We start from the raw sequence: 24,068 nt of genomic DNA on the forward strand, positions 1-24,068 counted from the left end.
GATTGCCTCTACCAGTGTCATTCCTGATAGGGTGATTGTTATGTTAGCAAAGATTTAACAATAGTGGTGACTCACAAGTTCTCGAGGTAGCAGAGTGTTTTTTATGTCCTTGCTGCTGACATACTTCCTCAGTTGCAACTTCAGTCTTTTCTGTTGCAGCTTCAGCTCTTTAATATGCATTTTCTCATTCCTCTGCCTTCCAGAATCATTTTGTATACCTCTACAGTCATGTTTGTTCTCTGAATGTTGTTGCTCTGCTGAAGTACAGTGGCCAAAATAAGTGCAGTACTCCAGGGGAGGAAATGCCATGCTGAGTAGCACAGAAGGTTTACTTAGCGTACGGCTTACTGTGGTGGCAGCCTTTTTTGCAACAGCATGCCATTGACTTATGTTCAACTTCTGATCTGCTGTGACGGAGAGATTCCTTCCTGGCCCATTATTTCCTTGTCCTTTATGTTCCTGTCTAGGCATGCTATGGTCCTTTACCCCTATTTATCCCTACCCTTCTTCCTTTGTAGTCCATTTTTCCATTCACTGCAAAGTGAGTTATGAAGCTATCTGGCATACTCTTTCTCAGTTTGAAGCTCTCTGCAAATTAAGGATTAGGGCAGATGAAGAGATCTTCATGCTTGTTAGTGGGAAATACTGAAAAATACTGGGCCTATCATGCATGCAGACCTTCTTAATTTGCAGAAGGGAAGGATGTATTCATACATGGTTTAATCATCAAGCAGTTTTGTACTTGTTCTTGTGAAATATTATCTGGGCTGTGCTGTTTGTGTTGCTCCTAAGAGTGCTATGAGTGTCAAATTCTTAGTGAGGATGTTAACATCTGCCTCTCCTAGCCATAATGACTTTACCTTTTTGGACATTGCATAATTCTGATGTTGTTTACTGCTGAAAAATACTTCTGAATTGTGATTTATATTCATGTTTCACCTAGATGCTTATAAACTATAGCCTTTTTAATGCCCAAGCCTAAGGAATAATAACTAGGCTTGAGTGTCTTTGCTCTTTCATTTGCTGTTTTCTGTTAGGCGCTGTCCTTTCATAGTTTCCTATCCACTTGATGTTTGCAGAGGTTCTGCAAGGTGTCCACTAGCTGCTCAGTTTTCACTAATATGCTCTTTTATTTTATCAGACCTAGGCAATTTGAAGACATTTTACTTCAAATGCTCTGTTCTGTTCCTTTCCTGTTTTACCCTGCAGTGTTGACCTTACATAACTAGTAATTTATGTTAATTATGTGGTTGCTAATGATTCTTGTATAGTTACAACAGATGCAAAAAAGTATAGACTTTTTGGCCGCCTTAGTGTCCCTTGACCATATCTTTCCCTTTGTAATTGAGGGGGTGGAACCATTTTTTCTGGTGTCCTCTGACTATTCCAGCCTGTAGCACTACCTTTACTTTAGCTGTTGCTTACTAGTGGCACATTGTTACAAGAATATGTACTTGTGCTGTATATGTTCATACTGCCTCACCTGACCTAGTTTCCACTTCCTGTACACTTTCCTGTTTGCATGAAGTCAGTTAAGAATTTGGGATTTGGTCTCTTGGCACAGTTCCTTCCCTCCCCTTTTTCATCTGTCCCTCCTTCCATTCTCAGGTGTGTTAACTGTCGTCCATGTCCTTAATATTGTTTCATAAAGAAAAAGTCAGCTCTCCATAATGCCACTTTATTTCCTCCCTCAGTAAAAGGTCATATAAAGCTGATCTTACCAGTTGGCATTTGTTTTCCTGAAGCCTTACTGGGTTTTCCAGTCTTTCTTCCTGTCCCTATGATTATAAAATCTGCAATGTGTATCATTTTCAATCAGATCAGTTTCTGTTTGATAGTTGCAATCAGTTCTTCTCTATTGGAATGTAATCTAGATGTTTTTTTTCTATTCTGTGAGCAACAGAATATATATATAAAAATAAAATGGGGAAAAAACTTAGTGATGTGTTCCTAAGGTCTTGCTTGAAAGACTTCCAAACCTTTTTCCCAGGTAATGAAAATCTCCATTATTTTCACCTTCCCTCCAAATCCTGTATGATGGATAATTCTGCTAGTTGCTAATAGAAGAGTTGTCGAGCTTGTTATTCATTAGTAAGTCACCTGATGGCACCTAAAGCATTGATATGAACACCTTTTTAAGGCCTTAAATTGTTTCTCTGATGTGAGATTTTTGAAACTGAGCTATGAATTTACTAAGTATTGTAAAATGGTGAAATTAGATTTAAGATACAAAAGTGCATGTGACTGACTTGGTAAGTTTAATTTGGTAATTATCTCTAAATTCCTCGTCAATGTAGCATATCAAAATTTTTCCCCCATATTTCAGTCCCTTGTCTTGATGTGTCTTGTTTGTTGTCATATGGCAAGCTTATTGTTCTAATCAAGTCCAGATTCTACTGCTATTACAGTCTTACTTGAAAGTTGATAAGGGCTGATCCTGACTGGGAGTTTTGTTATTGACTTGCATACTATAAACACATATGCTTGGTTTGAGGAACTTTATGGTCTAAGTTTTAGAAGCTGTGTGGTTCTAGGCACTTCTCCAGCTATGCAGGAGCTTGGACTTTCTCCTGCCATCCCAACAAAGTGGCTCTGTGGCAAGTGCTGCAAGAATGTATACAGAAAGTTGGATGTGGCTTGTGGGAGTGAGAGCAAATTAGGAAGTAGTTTTAAACTAATGTCCTAAACTAAATGAAAAGCTAAAAGGGCTCTTTTCTGATAGGGATGTAGCAGTTACAGATACTTCTTTTGTATGCCTCCTTTCTTTTTCTCTTCCTTTTTGCTCCTCCTTGTTTTTGTATAGTGTAGTGTTGCGCAGTTGTCCAGAGTAAATCAAGTTCTTAATGTCGTAGAATCCTCAAACTTGGAAAAGACCTCCAGGACCATCAAGTCCACCCATCAACCCAACACCACCATGCTTCCTCCTAAACCATGCCCTGAAGTGCCACATCTATGCTGTTTCTGAACACGTCCAGGGATGGTGACTCCACCACCTCTCTGGGCAGCCTGTTCCAATGCCTGACCACTCCTTCAGTAATGAAATTTTTCCTAATATCCAGGCTAAACCTCCCCTGACTACCCTTAAGGGTAATAATGCAAAGCATGCTGTATAATTTTGGAGACCATGCTTCTAGAGCACTGTAAGAGCACATGAGTGTAGTCCTGTGGGAAGATGGGAGCTCATCCAATAGCTTACATTTCACTCACTGATGTGGTGGCCTACTAAGCTGCCCCTTTCACTCCTCCTGTAGCAGCGTTTTCTGCTTGACTAGTTTGTTGAGATGTTGGACAAATCCAAATGTCTCCAGTGTAGTTTGAAGAATGTGTGTGTCTGAAAGCAAAAGTAGCAAGACCACCTCTTCTGGATTTGAGTCAGCCTCTGACTTAACTCAGCATCTCATGGAATCTAAAAGTGGAAACTGTCTGTGCTGGAAAACAACTTGAAAATAAGATAAAGGTGGGTGCTCACTTTGAGATTTAAATTCTTTTGTTTATTGAAGGTTAGCTTCGGCATTGAAACTAAACTGTGGAACTAAAATTTGGATAAATGCACCTTTTGTAGTTGTGAGTGCTTAAGCAAGATGGGCTAAAGTTGGATTAAAGGAGAAATGTGATAACTGTCCTGTTAAGTTTAAGAAGAGTCTTGAGACAGTGAAGATGCGTGAAAGGAGCACTTTAACATCCTGACAACAGCTGCTTTGTTGCCAGTTGGCTTGGGTTCAACAGGATTTACAGCTGCGAATGGGAAGGGCAGTTGTGCACAGTGGTTCATTGAGCTACACAGCAGCCTCTTTCTATTATTATAGAAAGCATTGAAATTAGACATCTGAAATATATCCAGTCACTTCACTTTACAGTTGAACGAAGTCCAAACCTGTAGTAGATGTTTGGCAAGTGTAGCTGTTGACTTGTGCATCATATGTAGCTTATGTTTAAATTAACATGACCTTTTTGTAATTTAAACTGACATCTAAGAGGATTCAGGTAAATGTAGTTTAGGTACTGGATTTAAAAACTACTAATATGACTGTGCAAACTATCTAGCATTCTGTAGCTTTATCATTTTGAGTTTTTATTCTTCTAATAGTTCTGTTACTTCTTTCTTCTCCCACTCCTACTTGCAATATGGTGATGTTTTGGTTTTTTCATAGCTAAAGATTTTTCATGCCAGTCTTCTGGGGGTTTTAATATCATCCTCTTGTGGGTGGCTGATCTCGCAATTTAAATGAGTAGTACAAATGTGGGGCAGAGGGAAAGCTGTATTTGTTAATGATATGTCATGTTAAACTGACAGCTTACGCCCAAAATACAGAGATTGTTCCTGTCGCTGAAATAAATGCTACCCGTTGCTGCTTGTCAGATTGAATTTCAAGTATCTGTTGAGAATAAACCTTCCCACCCCCTCCTATTGGTGAGAATATTAGTAATGACAGTGTTTATAATTTGAAATAGAGTTTGAAGGCCAACTTCCACAGTTTGTCACAGGGTGGTTAATACACCGGTAAAGGGGAGATGGATGTGGCTACTTGTGCGAGTCTATTTCTCAGGAGGCCTGTAAATTTGATTGGCTGCTGCAGTTCTAGCAGAATCATTCGATTTGAGAGCAATAGAAAGATAAGATATCCAATTACCCAAATGATTTGCAGGGTTAGCCAACGTTGTCATGGAGACGCGGGTTGGAACAAATTAAATTTTAAGCAATAAAATAATCTTAAAGCACGTCTGGGAACAAGAAAATTTGGCAGTGGCACTTACCTGAATTGAATCTTAGCTTGACATGCTGTTGTTTGACATTGATATACTATGGGGGCTTAAACTTTTAAATGGCATGTTGCCTTTATTTTTTTTCCTTTTGCAGCCATTGCCAAAACAGATTGTAATGTATTAGTTTTAAATAAAAGGGCATTAATAATATATGCATATCTCGGTGCTCAACATAGATTCAATAACTCTCATGAACAGCAAAGTTCACAGAATGCTAGCCTTAATCATTCGAGGCTTTTGAATATTTAAGTTTTGAGATTTAATTATACCTCCAACATCCCCTCACAAATTTTTGGAAGTGCTTGAGTCTTTCTGTAGCAAAGTTCTAACAAAGCATGCAGAGAGCTAAGCACAGTGGAATGTTTCTCTTTTTGTAATTGCTCTGTGAATAATATGTGTGCTTTTTGTTGTCTTTGAAGATCTCAATCACAAAAAGAATAAAGGCTATGTCGTTTAAGTGTACTGCCTGTTTCAATGATTCTGATGGAAAAACTGAAAATACTAAATGGGGACTAAACCTTAGCTCAAGATTAAAATATACAGATGCAGTTTCTTACCCAAGGACTTTTGAAATGCAGTATTTCACTGACTTCTGGCTTGCAACAGGGATTAAAAAAAAAAATGGTCAAGCATGTCCCATAAAGATGGCTTTTATCCACACGTCTGTTAGACAGATGGAGATGAAAATTGGTCTGAGGTCAAGCCATTTGCAGCATTCTCATAGCCTTCGATTTTCTTCTCATCCCCACCACAGATAATCTCAAATGATTCAGTAATGACCAAAAGTGCAACATTGACCTTTACTCCCTAGTGGATTACTGTGTTACATGCTGTAAATGGCAGGAAGTCCATTTTGTTCTTCCAGAAGGAGTTCAATGTTGTACTTGGCTTTCTGCATGTTGAAAGTGGAAGTGGAAGCAGAGTATTTAAGAATTACCCTCTAAAGCTTTTATGAATGTGATTTGACAGTATATTCCTTTCTGTGCATTAATGTCTGATTATCTGATCTTTTGCTTTAAAGGAATGGATTAGGACATGCATTTTTTGGTATCATGAGAACTTTAGGTTTTCTTGGATTTGGGCTGTATTCGTGCCAATGTAATGACAAATGTAATTCTCAAAATTGTGTTGAAACAATTGAAGTAAATAAAAATGTAATAAATGAGAATACATAAGCCTGTCCTTAGGAAGTGGTGATAGAATGCTTTCAAATTTTGTGATATGGGAAGTACAGATTGCAAGAAAGAATAACAAGCTTGACATACTACGGACATTTTTAGCTGAGCATTGTTTTGTAAAGGTAGGTCTAGACAGCTGTGTGGAGTCTGAGCACTAATAGAGCTATTGTCACAATGTAACTGTTAAAAATAACCTGTTGTAAGATCTATTTTTTTGCTTTAGATCACCATGGATGCTATAGCTAAAGTCACTACTGGGACATTGGTGGTAGACACTGATGGGAGCAAAACCAGAATTATTATTGTTGAAACCTCTGAAGCTGAAAGGTGATGAACTAATTCTTCTCGGAGGAAGGTTGCATTCTTTACTCACAAGTGAGAGCGGTGGCTGCAATAGACTAGGGCTTCCAGCATTAGTGATAAAATACACAGGTGTGTTAAGTGTGGTGAGCAATACAGTTAGAGTTTGGATACTTTTATTATACTATCTTCTTTTCATTCCAGTGCAAAAATCTGTAGTTGTTTAAGAAATCATGTTGATTTAAGTATGATATCTTACATGGTTCTTTGGAAAGTACAGGCTGTTAAAATGCAAAATGATCTGGAATGGACTACTGTAGAAGAAAACACTTCAATACTTTCTAACATTGCAGAAGGAAAAAAACTACAATTGTATATACAAGTTCTTTCTTAACTGCTTAGTAATATAACTTATCTAAATGAGTATTATATTTAGTAACTAGCCTGGGTGCTTTGTTCTTTGTCATTATGTTACGAATTCACTTTAGCAAGAGACAAACTTAAGTGCAAACACTTGAGTTTGGCTATGCTTAGGTCAAAACATTTAAGTCCTTAATTAGATGGAATTGAGGCAAAAATTACATGAGTGAAGAAAAAAATCCGCCCGCTCAACTTAATTTTTGCAAAATGCAGCTGAATTCCTTCATGTTAATTTTTAATGGTACTTTAGAAAGGAGGGTACCACTTCAGTCAGGGGTCTGACAAGCTTGTCATTTGCAAATAAATCAAAAGACAATCATTACAACAGCAAGAACCAGTGAATGATGTAGTTTTGTCATTCTTTGATGGGCCCCACACTCAAGTCCTCTATTAAAAATGAATGTATTCAAGAGTCTCTGCATTAAGAACACAAACAATTAAGGGCACTTCAGATGCTTTGCTAAGAGCTGCCATAGAGCTAGGAGGGCTTTCATGAGAGATGCAGGCTTCTACAGTCTGCTTTACCAAGGAGCCATAGAACATGGGCAATTAGTCATGTTTGTCTATGCTTGAGCAGCTTTCTGCAAAATTTTCTTTGTTTACTCATTCTTCTGACTGCCCTACATGTCTCAGGATCAGCAGTTAGGTAATAGCTATGTTACATTGGGAGGCCTCTAGAAGTAACTGATAAGTACCTCTTTTTAGAGGCTTTCAATGCATGAGCCCTGAATCTGGATTATATACCTTACTCTAATGCCATCAGTTACTGATGTCTGGTTTGATTAATGACTAGACTCCTTCAGAAAGGGTGTTTACTTTCAAGAATGAATATATATACACACATGTGCATATATTTCCCCTAGAAAAGTGAACATAGATTGCCTTTTGAACAGCTAAATTTGTATTTAAAGTAATGAAAGTTCCTTCGTATTCTGAAAACGTCTTGCAATTCCTGATGGGCAAGATTAGGTGAATTGTTCATTAAAACCTAGCTTTCAGAACTCACTAGCGAACAAAAATACTTAATGTTTGTGAATAATAATAGTTTTTACTAAACAGTGGAGGGGAGCAAACAGGAGATGTATGACAACTCATAGTGGATAAATAAGTACTTTAATTGTGCATGGGAAATAGCGCAGCAGGCAAACTGCCTTTTAAATGTAAGCAGACTTTTGTTATGAAGTACAGAATAGTCTTTTCAGTTTCCTTTCAGTGTAAATGTCTCTAAACTGGCACTTGTAACAGCAGCAAGAAATCTCAAAACAAACTTATTTATGGCACGTACATTTAAATCTACCTAGCACTGTGGATGAATGTTAAGGATTCTGTTCATATATAATCCTCAGTGATGTCCTGCATTGGTAAAGACAAACTTGGATACATTTTTTCAGGTTTGATAGTACTGAGATAATCACTTTAAAGTAAGGTTGACTGGGAGAGCGAGAAAGTTGATTTTGCCCACAATTTTTTAGAAAAGAAATAAAAAATTTAAAAATCTAACTAACCTGCATTGGGACTGGTAATTATTGAATGATGTTACATTCTCATGTCTTATTGTGTGTCGTCCTGTATGCTATGTTGTTACAGTGAAGGTCAAAATATTTGGGACCTGTTCAGGAAAACCCGGTAATGTGGACAACTTGGATTGTGTGATTCTGTGACTACTGAAAATAGACTTTTTTTCTTGCAGCTACAATCGCGTCCTTATCTCAGTTCTACAAAACAGGGAGACTCTTATGTTGGTCATACAGGTCAAAGAACTTTTCAGTAGAAACCAAATGAGCTCTTACTTTACTTTTACTTTCCCCTATTATTACCTGCTATGATTCATCCTGGCTTCTGTCCCGACAACAAAGCTAATCCTATTGGTCTAGAACAATGAACTTCTTGGACCCTAAACATCTTGGCTAAACACCAGCCAACCAGATCGCTGTGTAATAGACTTTCTTTCCATAGCTGACATACCTTGCTTTCTGGAGAGACATACTAGGTATGTGGAAATGCCCTGTAGTACATAAATTCTCACAATTGTGTGGGTTTTTTTCCTTGTTAAGACACTGAAAGTACCAACAGATTTGGTAATAGTTAAGTCTGATAACGGATAGTAGTTAAGCTGGTAACTTCTTTGTATCGCATTTGCTGGTATGGATGCAGTCCTAAAGGGCACACACAGAATGGTGGATATCTTATGGTTGCAGCCTGAACACAGCAGTAACAGACTGCTGTGGTACTGTGTGAAATGGTAGCTGTTGCTACTGAGAATAAGTATCTGTTCCCCTTGTTGCAGGAGAAGAAAGCTTTGTTGTAAAGCTACTATCATTTCATTGCCCTTATTTAAGGGGAACCTTTTGTCCTAGGAAGAAACCACCCCAGAACTGCCTTGGAGACTCTTCTTTCCACAGAACTTTAGAGTGGGTGTGTCAAATGACCGAGTTTGGTTAGGTGTAGGACTTCAGCTTATGTCAGAGAGACGTGGTGTTTTACAAGCCTCAGTGCTATCAGTTATTTCCCCTGTGTCTGTCAGAAGTGGGGAAAGAGTTGTTAAAGCTTTCTAGTCGTATTTAGATCCCACATCACCTGTCTGCTGAGATGTAAAAGCAGAGGGTGGATTTTGTATCCTAATTACTGCTTGACTGATGTATAAGGATCATCACACTGCAGTGTCTTCCTGAAACACTCAGGATGATGGGAGGCTCAGGGAAAGGCTCGGCAGATGAGTTAGAAATGTTTTCATCTGACTTCTTTCAAAGAGTTTATCTTTGCTCAGGTTTATGCATGACACTTCATGGAAGGCCTAATGATTCTCAGCAGGGATCTCTTTGTCTTCCGTCTCAAAACAAAATAAAAACCCCGAGAAATATCTACATGGATTAATGATATGACATGACAGAGCTGTTAAGACTGTCTTGTATGTAGGCTGTGTTCACATCTGGATGCTAATTTTGGTTTTGTGCAACTATGCTACTGTGACTGCAGGAGGTGTTTTTAAGGAAAACTGTAGTTGTGCCAAGTACCTTGAGGGTTAATTATGATGGTTCTGAATAGTGGGCAGATGTATAGTCTGAAAAGCTGTAAGCAGGGTTAAGGCTGAATGAGAGAAAAAGATGCCTGTACCCCACCAGAAATCCTGTGTTCACGCTGACATGCCAAAAGTGGGAAATATAAAAGAGAGAGATACAAGAAGCTGTCAAAGTGGAACTCAGACACTTCGCCCTGCTGTCTTTGTTGCTTTCAGTGAAGGATTGTTCTGTTCTTGGCTGATTTCTAGCCGTATTGTTCTTCTGTTACGGTTTCACTAATTTGCTGTTATTGACTATCTCATTTCTGATCTGATTCTTTCTTGTCTGCATTATATTAATTCTCTCTCAATATGGATGTTTCAGACGTTTCTGCCTTTTGTCTCCATGCTGCCTCGCTTCTGTTTTGGTATTTCTTTTGTACTCCTTAAGGTGTGTTTCTGTCAGCAAAACTAATTTTACCTTCTAATAGGCAGATAAAATTGATCATGAAAGAAACATTTTTCTTCCATGCTTGTCACCTTCATGTTATGCTGCTTGATAATTTGGTTAATAATAAATCTACCTTTTAAAAGGCTTTATCTTGGACTTAATGGATTTCAGAAATGCTCTACTTGTTAATGAGCTATGTACAAGGACCAGATTTGTGCTTAAACGTGTACACAGATTAGGTGCTCTAGACATGGCAGATGTCCTAGAGAAGCTAACTAAATCTCTGTCCTCGTCTGGGCGTATATATTAGCTATCTATACTTGCAGTAGTATGAAGATATGGATTTTCTGTTACTTTCTTCACCATGTGAACTGTAATTCTGTACAGTATTTAATATATGGCAACAAATCTAAAACACAGTTTTAATCAAAATACTTTTCCTCTATAGACAGAAATCGCCAAGAGATTGAATACAATTTGTGCACAAGTCATCCCATTTTTGTCTCAGGAAGTAAGTAAAACTGTTCAGCTGTTAAAGTGCAATTATGTTGCTTTTCTGTTTGCAAATTAGCTAGTTTTAAGATGTTAATTTTATCACAATGCACAAGTGTAAGGAACATCTGTTATAGCTGAAGTGTGCAAACCCCCTGCTAATTTGGTCTAACAAATCTGAGTTCAAACTAGTGACAATGGCTCAGCTTCATTCATTGCCTGGGGAGAGTGGGAGTCTGTAAAATGTTACCAATGCAACAAAATGCTTTCATTTCTAATCTTGGTGATTGCTTATCTGATATTCAGTTATCAAATGTGACTCTGAAATAAGCATGCTTACCTTGCCTACATAAGTTATATCAAATTTTAGTGTAAAAGGTGAGTTGTTAACTTGGACGCAAAACACTAGAGTTACAAACCTGCATCTGGTCTGAATAACTATGATTGTAGCATATTGTAGGTAGCTGCTGTTACATTTTTGAAGCCTGAGATTTTAGATATGTCTTTTCAAACTCCACAGTTTACAAAGAGTATTTGTAATTCTTGCTGAGTTCAGTGAAGCACTTTTCTCAGTTTGAAATTTCAGTAGGTTTTGCTGTGTGGGCACAGTATATAAATGGTAAAATTGACAGTAGTGTGAAGTTGACATTAGCGTCTTGTCAGCTCAATTAGAAACTAATTATTCATTTGCCAGAAAATTAGTATGGAAGTGGCATGGGGGAAGAGGTGAGCTGGCTGCTGACAAGGCTCTTGTTTGCTTTTGAACAGGTGAGAAATAGGGCACTGTTACCTTTTACCTGCATAAGATGTCTTGCAATAGGCAGCCTGAGCTTCTGTAGACAAATGGGTTATTCAGGTGTTTGTGATCCTTGTTTGATTTGGTGCAGTCAATACTGTAATATGAATTCCTCCCCATACCCTTTCTTCTTTTAACAGCATCAGCAGCAAGTGGCCCAAGCTGTAGAACGTGCCAAACAAGTGACCATGGCTGAACTGAATGCCATCATCGGGGTACGTGGCCTTCCAGGTCTACCTCCTACAGTGTGTATAACTTGCTTTCATATCTTACTGCTTTGCTATTTTAAAAATAAGCTTAATGTTTTGATATCTTACACTGTTTTGATGCCCAATGTTGCTGAAATGTTTGCTTTGCTTTATACAGATTTTAGCAGGGATAAAGCTAATAGTTTACTTTGTCAGAACATCATTTTGTGCAGCAATGCGGTGTGTAACAAAACTTTTCCTGCAAGAATTATAATGATTAGGAGAGTTGCCTTGTTTATTTGTAGGTATGGTGTGTCAGTTGATCTAGCTACCTTTGCCTCATGCTTTTTGTGACACTGGAGTTCTTGGAGACTGTACAACTATTCATTCTTTCTTTCCTTTTCTTGTGAATCTTTCATGAATTTTAAATTAGCAAGCAATGAAAAGAAACTTCACTTGCTTTTGAAGTACTATTAATTGTCTGACACAGTGTTCTAATAGCCTTTCACCAAGTATGTGCTTCTAAATATGCTGAAATAAGTTAATAGTACTTGCTTGTGACTGGTTGTCAATCACAAGTAATTTGCTTTGTATTAATGAACTTTCTGAACTATACATTCCTTCCACTGCATGAGTTCATTTGCACCGCCACTAAGTCTAGAATATTTCTCATGTTTTCTGCCCTTCCAGACTAAGTGAAAGAAGTAGCTGAAACAAGAACCCGTCCTTTCTGATTTTATTCATATGTGAGCGCCTTGAGCGGATTCAAATTACTCATTTATCAATTTATGTTAATTGCTTGTGAGAAGATGCCCTGCTGGTCTTTATAGTTCCCTCAGACACTTTGTAATGGTAATTAGACATGCTGCTGTACGGATTAACAGTGCCATAGTCCAATGACGTCTACAGACAATGGAACCAGTTAATCCATCTGTGCTTAAAATTACATCCCAACTGGAGATGGAAAAAAAAAAGGAGTGAGGGAGGATTAAAAGAATGAGCCTCAGCTTGAAAACTCTCCTTTCACCAGTTTCTCAATTGCAGATCTGCAGTCGGTTTGCCTGTGGTAAGCTATTGGCAGTCAATTAGGTGAAATAAACTGGGAGGGTGACCTTCATTTCCTTTTAATAGCTTTTCCTCCCTGAAATGGGGAGCTTCAGTGGATTTTCAGCTTAAATTTTGTTCAAGCTGCTTTATTACACTTGACAGATTAGCTCTGCATAAACATACCCCCCCTTCAAATCTGTGCTGTTTTTTCCCTTCGTATCAAATTTTGACTGTTACTTAGTTGATTTGCTAATCACATCTTAAAAACCCACACAATTACATCTGTATTTGTCACATTCTCCTCTGCTTTGCTTGTGTAATGAATTACTTTATGAATACCTGATCTGATTTTTGAAATACAGCACATGTACGTTTGTGGTATTTGATTAGCAAAGATTAGAGAACTGTATTTTCTTGCATTTTTTAAAACAAATTACTACTTTAGGATGAAAATGGAATGGAAAACCCTTTTTAATGAACTAGTTTTAAGACTGTTATGCGGACAATGGAAGTATGTATTAAAATATATTTAAAAACATTCTTGCTGGACTTAGGATAGTGCTACTTAGCCAAAACAAATTTTGCTATCTCAAGTATGTCACGTGCCTCTTTTTAAGTCTACACAATATGGTCTTCTAAAACCAATAAGATGTACAAGTACCACAAGCAATTAAGAACTCTCTTTGGAAGCAGGAATAGAAGCCTGCACTGTTTTGTTTTTAAATTATCTAGAATTCACCAGAAGAGATACTTCCCTATGTCTTCTGAAAGACTTTTAAATGATCCCATACAAATCCAAAACTGAGAATTTAGGAACTGAACGTGTTGGGCACAGAATTTCTTTGACCATGTAGTTGCATGCATATACATAATGCTAAAATTAGATGTATGTCACAGATCTTTTACAGTCTTACATGATCAATAATTATCTTGTGCTGCACAATAAGTTTCATGTTCTGACATATGCTTGATTTTGCTTGAAAAGTACGGTGTGCATCCTGGAAAATCTGAATAGCATAAAATTGGGTTGACAATTCAGTGGACCTTTGCTCCCCCTCACTGAGCACGCAGTGTGTCAAGCCCTCTCCCCAGAGGGGAGGACACATCAGAAGCCTGTCTGTTCCTACAAGAGGCAGCTGCACTGAGAGTGAGCACGGCCCAGTTTGATAGCAGCTGTCAGTATTGTTCAGGGACCCGACTTAGTGTAAAGAACAATGGAAGGGCCATGCTGTTAAAGTGCATCATCTTTAAAGATAAGAAAAGAAATAGTAATTTAACGGTTTAGACATCTATTATGAGCATGAAAGATCACAAAATTCTTTTCAGAATGCAAATAGGCTGGAACAATCTGTAACAGTAGAAGATGCAATCGAGTAGCCTCTGGCGTCATACTGCTGAGGATACTTTATATACAATATACTTTATATTGTATATAAAGTATATTGTATAAATTTTGAGGATAGGAGGAAAGTTTACTTTTGCTAGCTGATGTTCACTGGTATAGTTTCACTTGATTAGATAAAATCTGCATTTTTGTTGAGGTTGCACTTTTTTCTTCTCCCTCCTTTCCCTCTTTATGGGCCATAGTTCCCTGACACAAGACAATCCAAGAGTTTCCCAGTTGGCTTGCCTGAGTTAGAGCAATTCCTGTTGCTACTGGGCCATATGTGAATTCTGGAAGGGAACAAAGCCTTTAATTATTGGGAACAACTTTTTTGAACTACCTTTTTATTTTATACATTTTTCTATTTCCAGTTGAAAAGATGGAAGCCTATTAGAGGACAGACTGTGAGGACAGGGACTTGTAGTCTTACGAGACAGAGATTTTTCAGAGAATTTGCCTACAAAGTTAAAAGCCAGCCTTCGGAACTGCTGTATATTAGTTATGTACAAAAGAGAATGAATGAATTGACACGTTAAAAAAAACAAAAACCAAAAGTAATATAGTTGGACTCAGTGAGCTTGTAAGCAGTGCTAATCCTCTGTGTTGATTAAAAATTCATACTTCAGGAAAACTGTGAATGATATTTAGTTATTAACATACCTCTGGCCTTATACTTTTCCCACATGTTCTTGAAGGCTTTAACTTCCAGCCTACAGGGTAGCAGTGTGGCTAAACAACCTCTTTGCCAAGTTTTTTGAATGACACCATTTAATATTTGTTATATAAAAGTTGAATGAAGTAGCAATTTTTCTAGATAAATAATAAATGAAACATAAACCTTTGACTTAAGACAAGTGCACCTGTTAACTCTGGCACTGCTGCAGCTACAGGCAGTGTCCACATTCGGGGTTAATGAAGAATCCAGATCATGGTATGAAAGAATTAGATTATCATGGTTTAACTTAAAGGTGTTTCTTTTTGTTTGTTTTTGAGATATGATGTGGCTGTAAAATCAAAAGTACTCAAAGTTCATGCTAGGAAGTATAAGGGACAGTTAAATTGGTCTGTCTACATGTAAACAATGTGAAATTTTTTAGATTTATTTTCAAATTAATAAACTAGGTAGTTTTGAGTAGAATACGCAAATATCTGAATGGGAAATATAAGCAGAAAACTGGAATCTCTTAGCATTGCATTTAGATGCACAATTTCAGTGTACCACTGAGTAGCCAGGTATATCTTATTTTGCCTTTTGAGGTGGGTTGCTGATGGTTCTGTGAAATACGTGTCTTTTGGACTGACGGTACTCTTGAGACAGATTGAGTTGTAGGCCTCTGAGAGGCCTCTCCACTGTTGCATGAGGTGATTGGCTAAAGGATTAGCAAGATGTGGGATTATTTTTTTTTCTCTGTTGGCTGTGGTTGCCAGCTATCTCTGGGATTGTAGTGTGTGAAGCTTAAGAGGATGAGGTTAACCTCTTGAGGGTTTATTCTTATGAGTGTGTAGTTAATCCCTAGAAAGCCTATAAATAACTAGGCTGTATGTTTCATTATAAAATAGAAATACAGACTAGAGCAGAAATGAATGCAGAACTTAGTGCAAGGAAAGAGCTAAGCAGCTGTAGCATTACTTTAGATCCTCCTCAGCCATGATCTGCATTATGTGCTGAGGGAGGGAAAATTGCCTAGTTCTTTTAAATTAAATAAAATGAGATCTAGTAAGCACAAGACTCTGTCCTCACTTTTAACATAAACGAGCTAACCCCAAGTCTAAATTAATAGACACTGGCAATAGGAACTCTATTGTGTGGCAACATCCTGGGTTATTACTTATATTTTGCTATTATAAAATATGCAGTAACCTTAATTACGTGCTAGGATTCTGTCATGGTAGGTGCTCTTAGAATACAAAGGCCCCGGGCTTGTAAACTAAGTTTAAAATAGGTAGCAGAGGAAGAAGATATTTGTCAGTGTGACAACTGGTATTGTCAAAATATACCAGTCCTCAAACAGTGGTCAGATTCTTAGTTAGTGCCACTAAGTTTTGAGGAAAAAATAAGAAAGCATTACTGATGTGTGTTTGTAGTTTGTCCTAGTCACAACTGAAGACCTGGGAGAAGGTGTGTAAAATTTGAATGAATAGATCGTGTTAACCAAACTTGGTTTCCACTTGATGCTTCAGCCCCTGACCCACACACACACTCCATGCACTCTGGACTGATGGGGAAATGGAGGACCTTGAAGCAGCAATACAGAGGGAGGGTAGTGTCTAAATGAAACAGTAATTTCCTGGAGAAGATATTCTTGGACATTCTGAAGAGGGGAAAATTGTGTTCCAAAGTCAAACTTGAGTTGCAGGCCAGACCTCCCTTATATTGCAAGGATTCATGTGTGGGTGGTTAGAAAAAGCTGCATCTTGGATCTTGTCCAAAAAGAAAACCAAAACATCTTTAGGCAGCTCTCTCATCTAGCTCTAATTTCTAAGTCAAAGGTGAGACTAAGTGTATGGTTACAAATTTGTGAAGCTAAACAGCTTTCAAGAAAGGAGTGAAAGGGAGACGGTTGGAAAAAAAACCTGTGCTTAGCTAGAGCTCAAACCTGAAGATATGCAGCTGCAACTGTGAATGCAGAGAAAAGGTAGATTCTGATGAGATGAGCATGTGAGGTACCAACAGTGAGTTGGTACCACTTGCTAGAATTCTGTCTACTTGAGCAGATGCTGGGGATACGGGATGTACATGTTGAATGGTGTAGAGCTGCAAGTTGGTCTGTTTTGCAGCAGGAGATAGTTGCAGGGATGACTGGTAAGATAAGAAAAACCTGCATATGTGGCAATAGTAAACAAAAGACCAGAAAAGTCTATGGAGAATGTGGTTTCAGGAAGGGTTAGTTAGATAGAAGCAGAGACTGATATGCTAGAAGAGATGATTCCATCTTTTTGTGAACTTGGCTCCAAGTGATTCTGGTAGACAGACTGGTTTGGAAGGAATAGTTTCAGTAGAATGGAAAGGAGTAAAGTTGTGTCAATTCTGGAAGAGTACAGATCAAGGCAAGGATTTACAGAAGGTGTGCACAGTGAGCTTCAAAGAGGAAGTGGAAGGGCTACCAGAAGGACAAACTGTGGGTTAGGGTTTTGAAGGTGGTTGAGGCAAAGGGGCATATTTTTTACATTTTTTAATATATATTTATATATATACATTTTTATATGTGTGTATATATATGTGTGTGTGTATGTATATATGTAACGTCATTGGTAAAGAAGGATGGGTTATTTAATCCCAGAGTAGAGGAAGTAATCCTTTTGAGAGTGATTCAGAGCACCTTTTAATTAAAGCACATGCAGGCAGAATAGCTTTCCATGTTTGAAGATAGTTTTTGTGGATATTATCCACTTTTTCCCTAAGTTATGAAGGAAGTAAGAGGAGACAAACTAAATGGGTGAGCATACCTCCTTCTTTCTTACAAATGTCTGCTTTGTGTTCATACTTGAAACGAGACAAGTGGGAGAATTGGTGTAGGTGGAATCAGTAGGCTGAGATAAAAATGTGATGTGACCTTCAGCGCTTCTCTTGCAAGAAGTCTGAGATATGGTAGGTTTGGAGGAGGAAGGAGTTGGATGGGAAGAATGAATCGGTTGGACCAGACAAAAGAGAAAGTCAGCTGGGGACTGCACATGAGATAAAGTTGATGCTCTTGAGGGCAAAGAGGCCCTGCAGAGGGATCTGGACAGACTGGAGAGTTGGACAATCACCAACCGTATGAAGCTTAACAAGGGCAAATTCTGGATTTTACAACTGGGGCATGGCAACCCTGGATGTACATTCAGGCTGGGGAACGAGAGGCTGGAGAGCAGCTGTGCAGGACCTGGCGGCTCTGACTGATGCCAAGCTGAACATGAACCAATAGTGTGCCCTGGCAGCCAAGAGGGCCAACTGTGCCGTGGGGTGCATCAAACACTGTATTGCAGCCGGTCAGGGAGGGATTGTCCCGCTCTGCTCTGCGCTGGTGCGACCTCACCTCAAGTACTGTGTGCAGTTGTGGGTGCCACAGTACATTAAGGATATAAAGCTACTAGAAGAGTGTCCAGAGGAGGGCCATGATGTTAGTGGAGGGTTTAGAGGAGAAAACATATGAGGAGTGGCTAAAGTCACTTGGTTTGTTTACCCTGGAGAGGAGGAGTCTGAGAGGAAACGTCATCACAGTGTACAGCTTCCTCACAAGGGCAGAAGGGGCAGGCGCTGATGTCTTCTCTCTGGTGACTGATGATACGACCCGAGGGAATGGCAGGAAGATGTGCTGGGGAGGTTTAGGTTGGATATTAGGAAAAGGTTCTTCATCTGGAGGGTGGTGGAGTACTAGAACAGGCTCCCCAGGGAGGTGGTCATGGCACCAAGCCTGACGCTATTCAAGAAGCACTTGGACAACACCCTCAGAGATAAGGTGTAAATTGGGGTTGTCCTATGCAGGGACAGGAGTTGGACTAGATGATCCTTGTGGGTCCCTTCCAACTCGGGGCATTCTATGGTTCTGTGATTCAAAAGTCAAATCTAAAGTTAGTTGAGTAAGGATGAAGCAGAGCGTGGTCATGGAGTTGCTCTGCAACGTGTGTAGGAATAGAGAAAGGTGTTGAGAGTTTACACGTTGAATATTGTAGGGCTGTAAGTTGGACTGCTTTGTAGTAGGAGAGGTGCAAAGAATGAAGCATACAAACTGAAAGGAACTAAGGTCTAGTTTTGAGAACACTGATACACTGAAGTGAACTAATGCAGTGTGCTGATGGGAGTGGTGTGGGTATCACAGGTAAAATATGCCTGTAACTGGGTGACTGTGACAAAGATGGAGTCAGTGGGAGTAGGAAGGTACAGAGGGGCTGGAGGAAGAACATTGGAAATGTGCAAGAAAACAGCAACCTACTTTTCATGGGGGAACAGCAAGCAAACTGTTGTCTCTGGAGGAGGACTGGAAGAGAAGGGAGAGAAGCTTGCTTTCCTTGTTCCTGTATAGAGCAAGACTACCATAGGCATTTAGGGTAACTTTAGGAAATACTAAAGGGTGTCAAAGACACAGTTTGTACAGCAGTTTGCCGTAACTCTTCATTACAGTGAAGAGTTTGTGTCAACTTCAGGATTCCTGTTATCTGGTAACTGCATTAATTTTTCTTTCTTTTTTTTGAAGTAGTTGCTGAACTAACAAGGCTGCTTTCATGTATAACACCTAATTCCCTGAGAACATCCAGTAGTGTTTTTAAAAGTGCTGGGTATCTGTAGCTCTTTAAATTGAATACTTAGAAGCGGTAGTACTGAGGTAGTAAAAGCAAGGATTAGCAAAAGTAGATTGCTCAAACCCATGTTCAGAAGTGATTGTCATTTGTTAAATATCAGTGTAATGCTTTTCTCATGACCCTCATATTTTTAGTTTTTTGTTAGTAGTTGCTGGGACAAAAGGGTGATAAGTATATTTTAAAATACTATATTTAACTTCTGGATTTTAATTTACCAAAAAGAGTTTCTACTCCATCGTTACTGTCTTAATGTTCAGCAAGATTTAAGTTTCTGGAGACTAAAAGAGCTTCGGAGGGAAAATAAATACTTTTTAAGATAATCACATATCAGTAATAAAACCCTGTAGAGTAATATCTTTAAGTCATTTCCAAATTGGTGCATGCTTGAACTAGTTGGTTTTGGCTGCTGTGGCAGCAGGAACATGCTTTTGAAATGTGATTATATGGTAGCGGCATGCTAACAGTAGCTAAAAAGGCAAATATGTAGATTTGAGGTTAGAAGGTGAGTAATAGCAGGAGTTTATGGTTGCCCCAGAAGAAAAAATGCGCTGGCAGTTTCTGCAAACCAGAGACAGTGTGTGCTGACAGCGTAATTTTAGAGACTTAAGGCTTGCATCTGAATTTTCAGAGAAAGCAGTATGTGCTTGTCTAAAGAAAAGCTTTGGTTGCAAAGTGACTTACACTGACAGTGATCAGAAAAATGTAACTGGTTTCAGAAAACCAGCCTTTGCCTTGGACCAAGAGAATTTAAGGTCATTTTCTGTAGTTTTTAGAACGTGCTTTTGAATTTGTTACATTCTTTTAGAGTGTGAGAAGTCCTTTGGTGAAGACATGCTTTCCCGGACAAGGATAGGTTTTTTTCCGTTTTTTGCTCTGACTACCCCTCCACTCCATCCTGCCCTGTGGCGTCTGCCCTTTTTAAAGGCTTCTCATGTTCCTCTGTTGTTGTAGAGGCTTTTTCCTCCAATGTGACTTCAGCTTTGCTGTTTGTCCCTTATTTCTTCAGAATTTAGCCTATGAGAAAAGAACCTCTACTTATTTAACCTAAGGAAAAAAAAATACCATTATTAATACAAGGACACTTAGAACTTGCTCTTCAACTTCTTTATTTTTTTCCTTTTTTTGCTATAAACTGTTTGAGACAGGAACTGTTCTTAAGCCAGCCCTGTAATACATATTTCTAGAAGAACAGCTATCAATGAAAAAGCTATATATACAAATACACAGAAGAAATGGTATAATGACAAATGAAAGTATAAGTGATCTATATGTGTAATATATACAGAATAGTATGTATAATATATAATGTATAGTATATTATATATATTATATAACAATATATTAATGAGACTATATTAAGATACATAAAATAGATCACTGTGTATATATGATATATAAAATATTATATGGGTGTGTATACACATACAAGATTATGCTAGCAAGAGGGCTTCTTTAGTTTGTGGGTTGCTTGTTGTGTTGCCAGCATAGCTGCTGATACGATAACTAGCCGTACTTCAATGGATCTGCACTTGGTATAAGCTACTAAGTTTTACTTTGATTTACAGTGCCTAAAAGCATGGAGGAGGGAAGAAAATCCTTCTTCTCTGTTGGCAAAAGCCCTTATGTGGATGCAGCCACACCAGTGGAGCGCTAAGGTACCTTGGGGAGAAGATGTCGCTGAGCTGGAAGAATTACATCTGCTGGCAATATCCTTCATCCTCACTGCAGGGCTCTGCTGGTGTGGGATGATCTGCAGAGGCTCCAGAGTGTAGCTAGGCTGCTAGCGCAGATCTAGCTCTTCTGGAAGTGCCAGTCGTGCTGGCAGCACTATATAATTATTCCCCCTATGTCAATGGGATGTTAAAAATCTTGCCATTTAATAATTATCACTAAACTTTTGTTAAATAGTTAATTGCTGATCACTTCAGCAGAAAAACAGATGTGCTTATTCACTGGGTGTGGTGACAAATCATTTGGGTGGGGTCACCCACATTTGTCATTACTGTTCACAAGTGTGATCTTTTTGAAGAGCCCTGAAGTGTAATATCTCTTTTTCTCTCTAATCCTGGTGTGCCTGGGCTTGCCCTTCAAAATGCCAGAAGGAAGGGCAAAGTAACCTAGCTGTTTAAAGTGAGACAGAACTACACAGCAAAGATTAGACTTGCTGCTCAGTATAGTGCTAAGGAAAAGATAGAGTGATTCTTTCTCCCTTGCAGTCTATGTGTCTGCAATCTATAATGGTGATGTGGGAGCTAATCAATGGTTAATAAGCTACCCTTGGAAATTATTTTTAGGTTTGCTATTTACATTATATTGGAGAGCATTGAAGACCTGTTTCTCAGTTGTAGGGATGTAAAGCTAACTACAGTATTAAAATTTAAAATGGAATCTTGTGGTTCAACACAAATACTGTCTGTACTTGTAGGAAGGCTGGTGCTGGCTTTGTAATTCAAATTTATAGCAACCCAAGCCTTTCTTGTGTTGAGACTTAATTTTCCTCATTAAAAAAAAATCCTCATGAAATACAGAACGTATTCTAAAATACAAGAATATAGCTAGTATTTATGTCATAGGATTTTAAGACCTCAAATTTTCCTGTGTTAGTAGTGAAAAATTAAATTTAGAGTTTTGCTAGGTAGATGCAGGCTTTGGTATAACTGCTTTGACCCTTGTCGGCTCTCTCAGTTGCCTTCTCTGGGCTCTCTGGAGGTGACCCATGTACACCAGTGGTTTAGCTCCACATTAGAATGTGTTCTCTTCTTGTGTTGTAATTTTTCTATGGAATAATTTTTCTCGTGAGCTACACTGTGAATCAATAAATATATATTTTTGTTTCAGAGAAGTGGCAGCTTCATGACTGCAACTGGTATTTAGATAGACTGTAGAAGAACTTCTAGCCTTATAGAGCAAGTATATGGGGAATTATGCTTCTAGATGTTTATTCTCTTTCCTTGCTTTAGCAAGATTAAAGAATGTAGTTTTCTCCTTGCACTAGAGATTAAAAAAAACCCAGACTCTAGAGCTGGCCAGGTTTAGTGTTCTGTGGCCAAACTGTGTAGCATGAGTCTGTAGAAGAAATACATTTTACAGTGAAACAGGTATGCATCAGTGTAAAAGCTTAGCGAGAGCACAAAAGCGTGAAGTGTTCTTTTTAATCTTCATGAGCCAGTTGAAATCAGCATTACTTTTCCTATTTTGAGTTTTCTTAAGAACAAAGAGGAGACAAGACTTGATTCCTAAAGGAAGATCCCATAGCAGAGAACTGAAGGTGAATTCTGAAAAAGAGGGAAATAACACAGGGAGGAAGTAATCAAGTGACCAAGTAGAAAAGGAGTTAAGAAGGGAAAACAGATTTGAGAACCATAAACTTCATGTAGTTTTGCAGTAGCTTCATGGAGTACCATGGACATGCTGAGGGTCTTGTATCTGATATTTTTTTAATAGATAAGGTGGCAGAAGGGCTTAGTTTTAGTGTTCTTATAAGTGTGTAATAATTATGTAATATAATCATACGATCATTTATGATATAGCTATATATCAATGGAGCAATGAAATACAACTTCTCAGCTGTATTTCAGTTACCTTAGGGATGAAGTTAATATGTGAGAAAAACTGCTTGCAGAGTGTGTAAGGGGGGAAGCTGCCTTTTTCCTAGTATAGCATCAGTTTTCTGTTTTTTGTGAGGCAATTTATGCAACTCCTTACTGCTTCAAAACAACTGATGGACAATTGAGACTTAGTAGTGTGGTTTGTGTTGTTTGAACAAGTGGAAACAGGAACTGTTAAAAACTTTGAACAGCCTTCTCTTCAGAAATTTAACATTAGTTTAAAGCAGATTCCCACAGCAGAAAATAATAACAAAGATCAAACTTCAGCCAGCACTGTCTGTGGACTTAAATCTCTGTAGTACAATGACATTTCACGTGGTTTATGGATGGAAAAGGCTTGCTGAAGACACTGATCCTTTGTTCTGAAGGAACATTCTCTTCCTGCACCCTAGGCACTGTGGCTTGTTCACATAATGGATAGTTTTCAAACTACACAAAGACTCCGTTCTCGGCTCACCAGTTGGAGGTGCAGTGAGGGGCAGTTTCAAGTTTGTTTACTGTAGTATAGTGTAGTTTCCTATCTGTCTGAATAAAATCTGAGCATTTAGAAGAAAGGGAAGGAAGGAAACCGAATGAACCAAAATAAACACAGATGTTTCAAAGGAATTAGGTAGAAAATTAAGCAATGATAGTAGTAGCTGACTTATTTTTCTAAAACATGTTTAAACAGGAGGAAACAGTAGGAAATAAGAATTGCAGAATCATAGAATGCCTGAGGTTAGAAGGGAACCCTGGAGTTTATCTGGTTTGTGCCCCCACTCAAGCAGGACAACCTAGAGCCAGTTGTGCAGGACAACATCTACAAGGCTGTCTACAAGGATGGAGACTCCACAACCTCCCTGGGCAACCTGTGCTAGTGCTCGGTCACCATTACAGTAGAAAGTGTTTTGTGATGTTCAGGAAGAACCTCCCTGTTGCCTCTTGCCCTGCCATTAGACCATCCAATGATGGACCACAAAGATGGTTAAAGGACTAGAGCATCTCGCATATGAGGACAAGCTGAGAAAGCTGGGATTGCTTAGCCTTCTCTACTATTGTTGGGTGCTCTCCTGTATGTTCATGTCTCTCTTTTATTGGGAATCCCACAACTGGACACAGTATTCCAGGTGTGGCCTCAGCGGTGATGAGTAGAGGGGAAGGATCACCTCCCTGGATCTGCTGG

At 38.6% G+C, this 24,068-nt stretch overlaps 1 protein-coding gene across 10 annotated transcripts in view; it reads left to right on the plus strand.

Annotated features, from left to right (window-relative positions):
* The window catches only part of TLE1 (TLE family member 1, transcriptional corepressor), a 76,300-nt gene that overhangs the window by 12,558 nt on the left and 39,674 nt on the right, over nucleotides 1–24,068 (plus strand). For 4 of the 10 annotated variants that reach the window (XM_075079555.1, XM_075079554.1, XM_075079550.1 and 1 more), the window contains exons 5-6: nucleotides 10,560–10,622; nucleotides 11,540–11,614. In XM_075079555.1, coding sequence (XP_074935656.1) covers nucleotides 10,560–10,622; nucleotides 11,540–11,614 — 138 coding nt within the window. Of the gene's footprint in view, nucleotides 1–10,559; nucleotides 10,623–11,539; nucleotides 11,645–20,863; nucleotides 20,954–24,068 lie in introns of all 10 variants that reach the window. The other 6 variants (XM_075079552.1, XM_075079545.1, XM_075079547.1 and 3 more) reach the window with 3 other exon arrangements.

Source organism: Phalacrocorax aristotelis, chromosome Z (assembly GCF_949628215.1).
Source record: "Phalacrocorax aristotelis chromosome Z, bGulAri2.1, whole genome shotgun sequence".
NCBI lineage: Eukaryota > Metazoa > Chordata > Aves > Suliformes > Phalacrocoracidae > Phalacrocorax > Phalacrocorax aristotelis.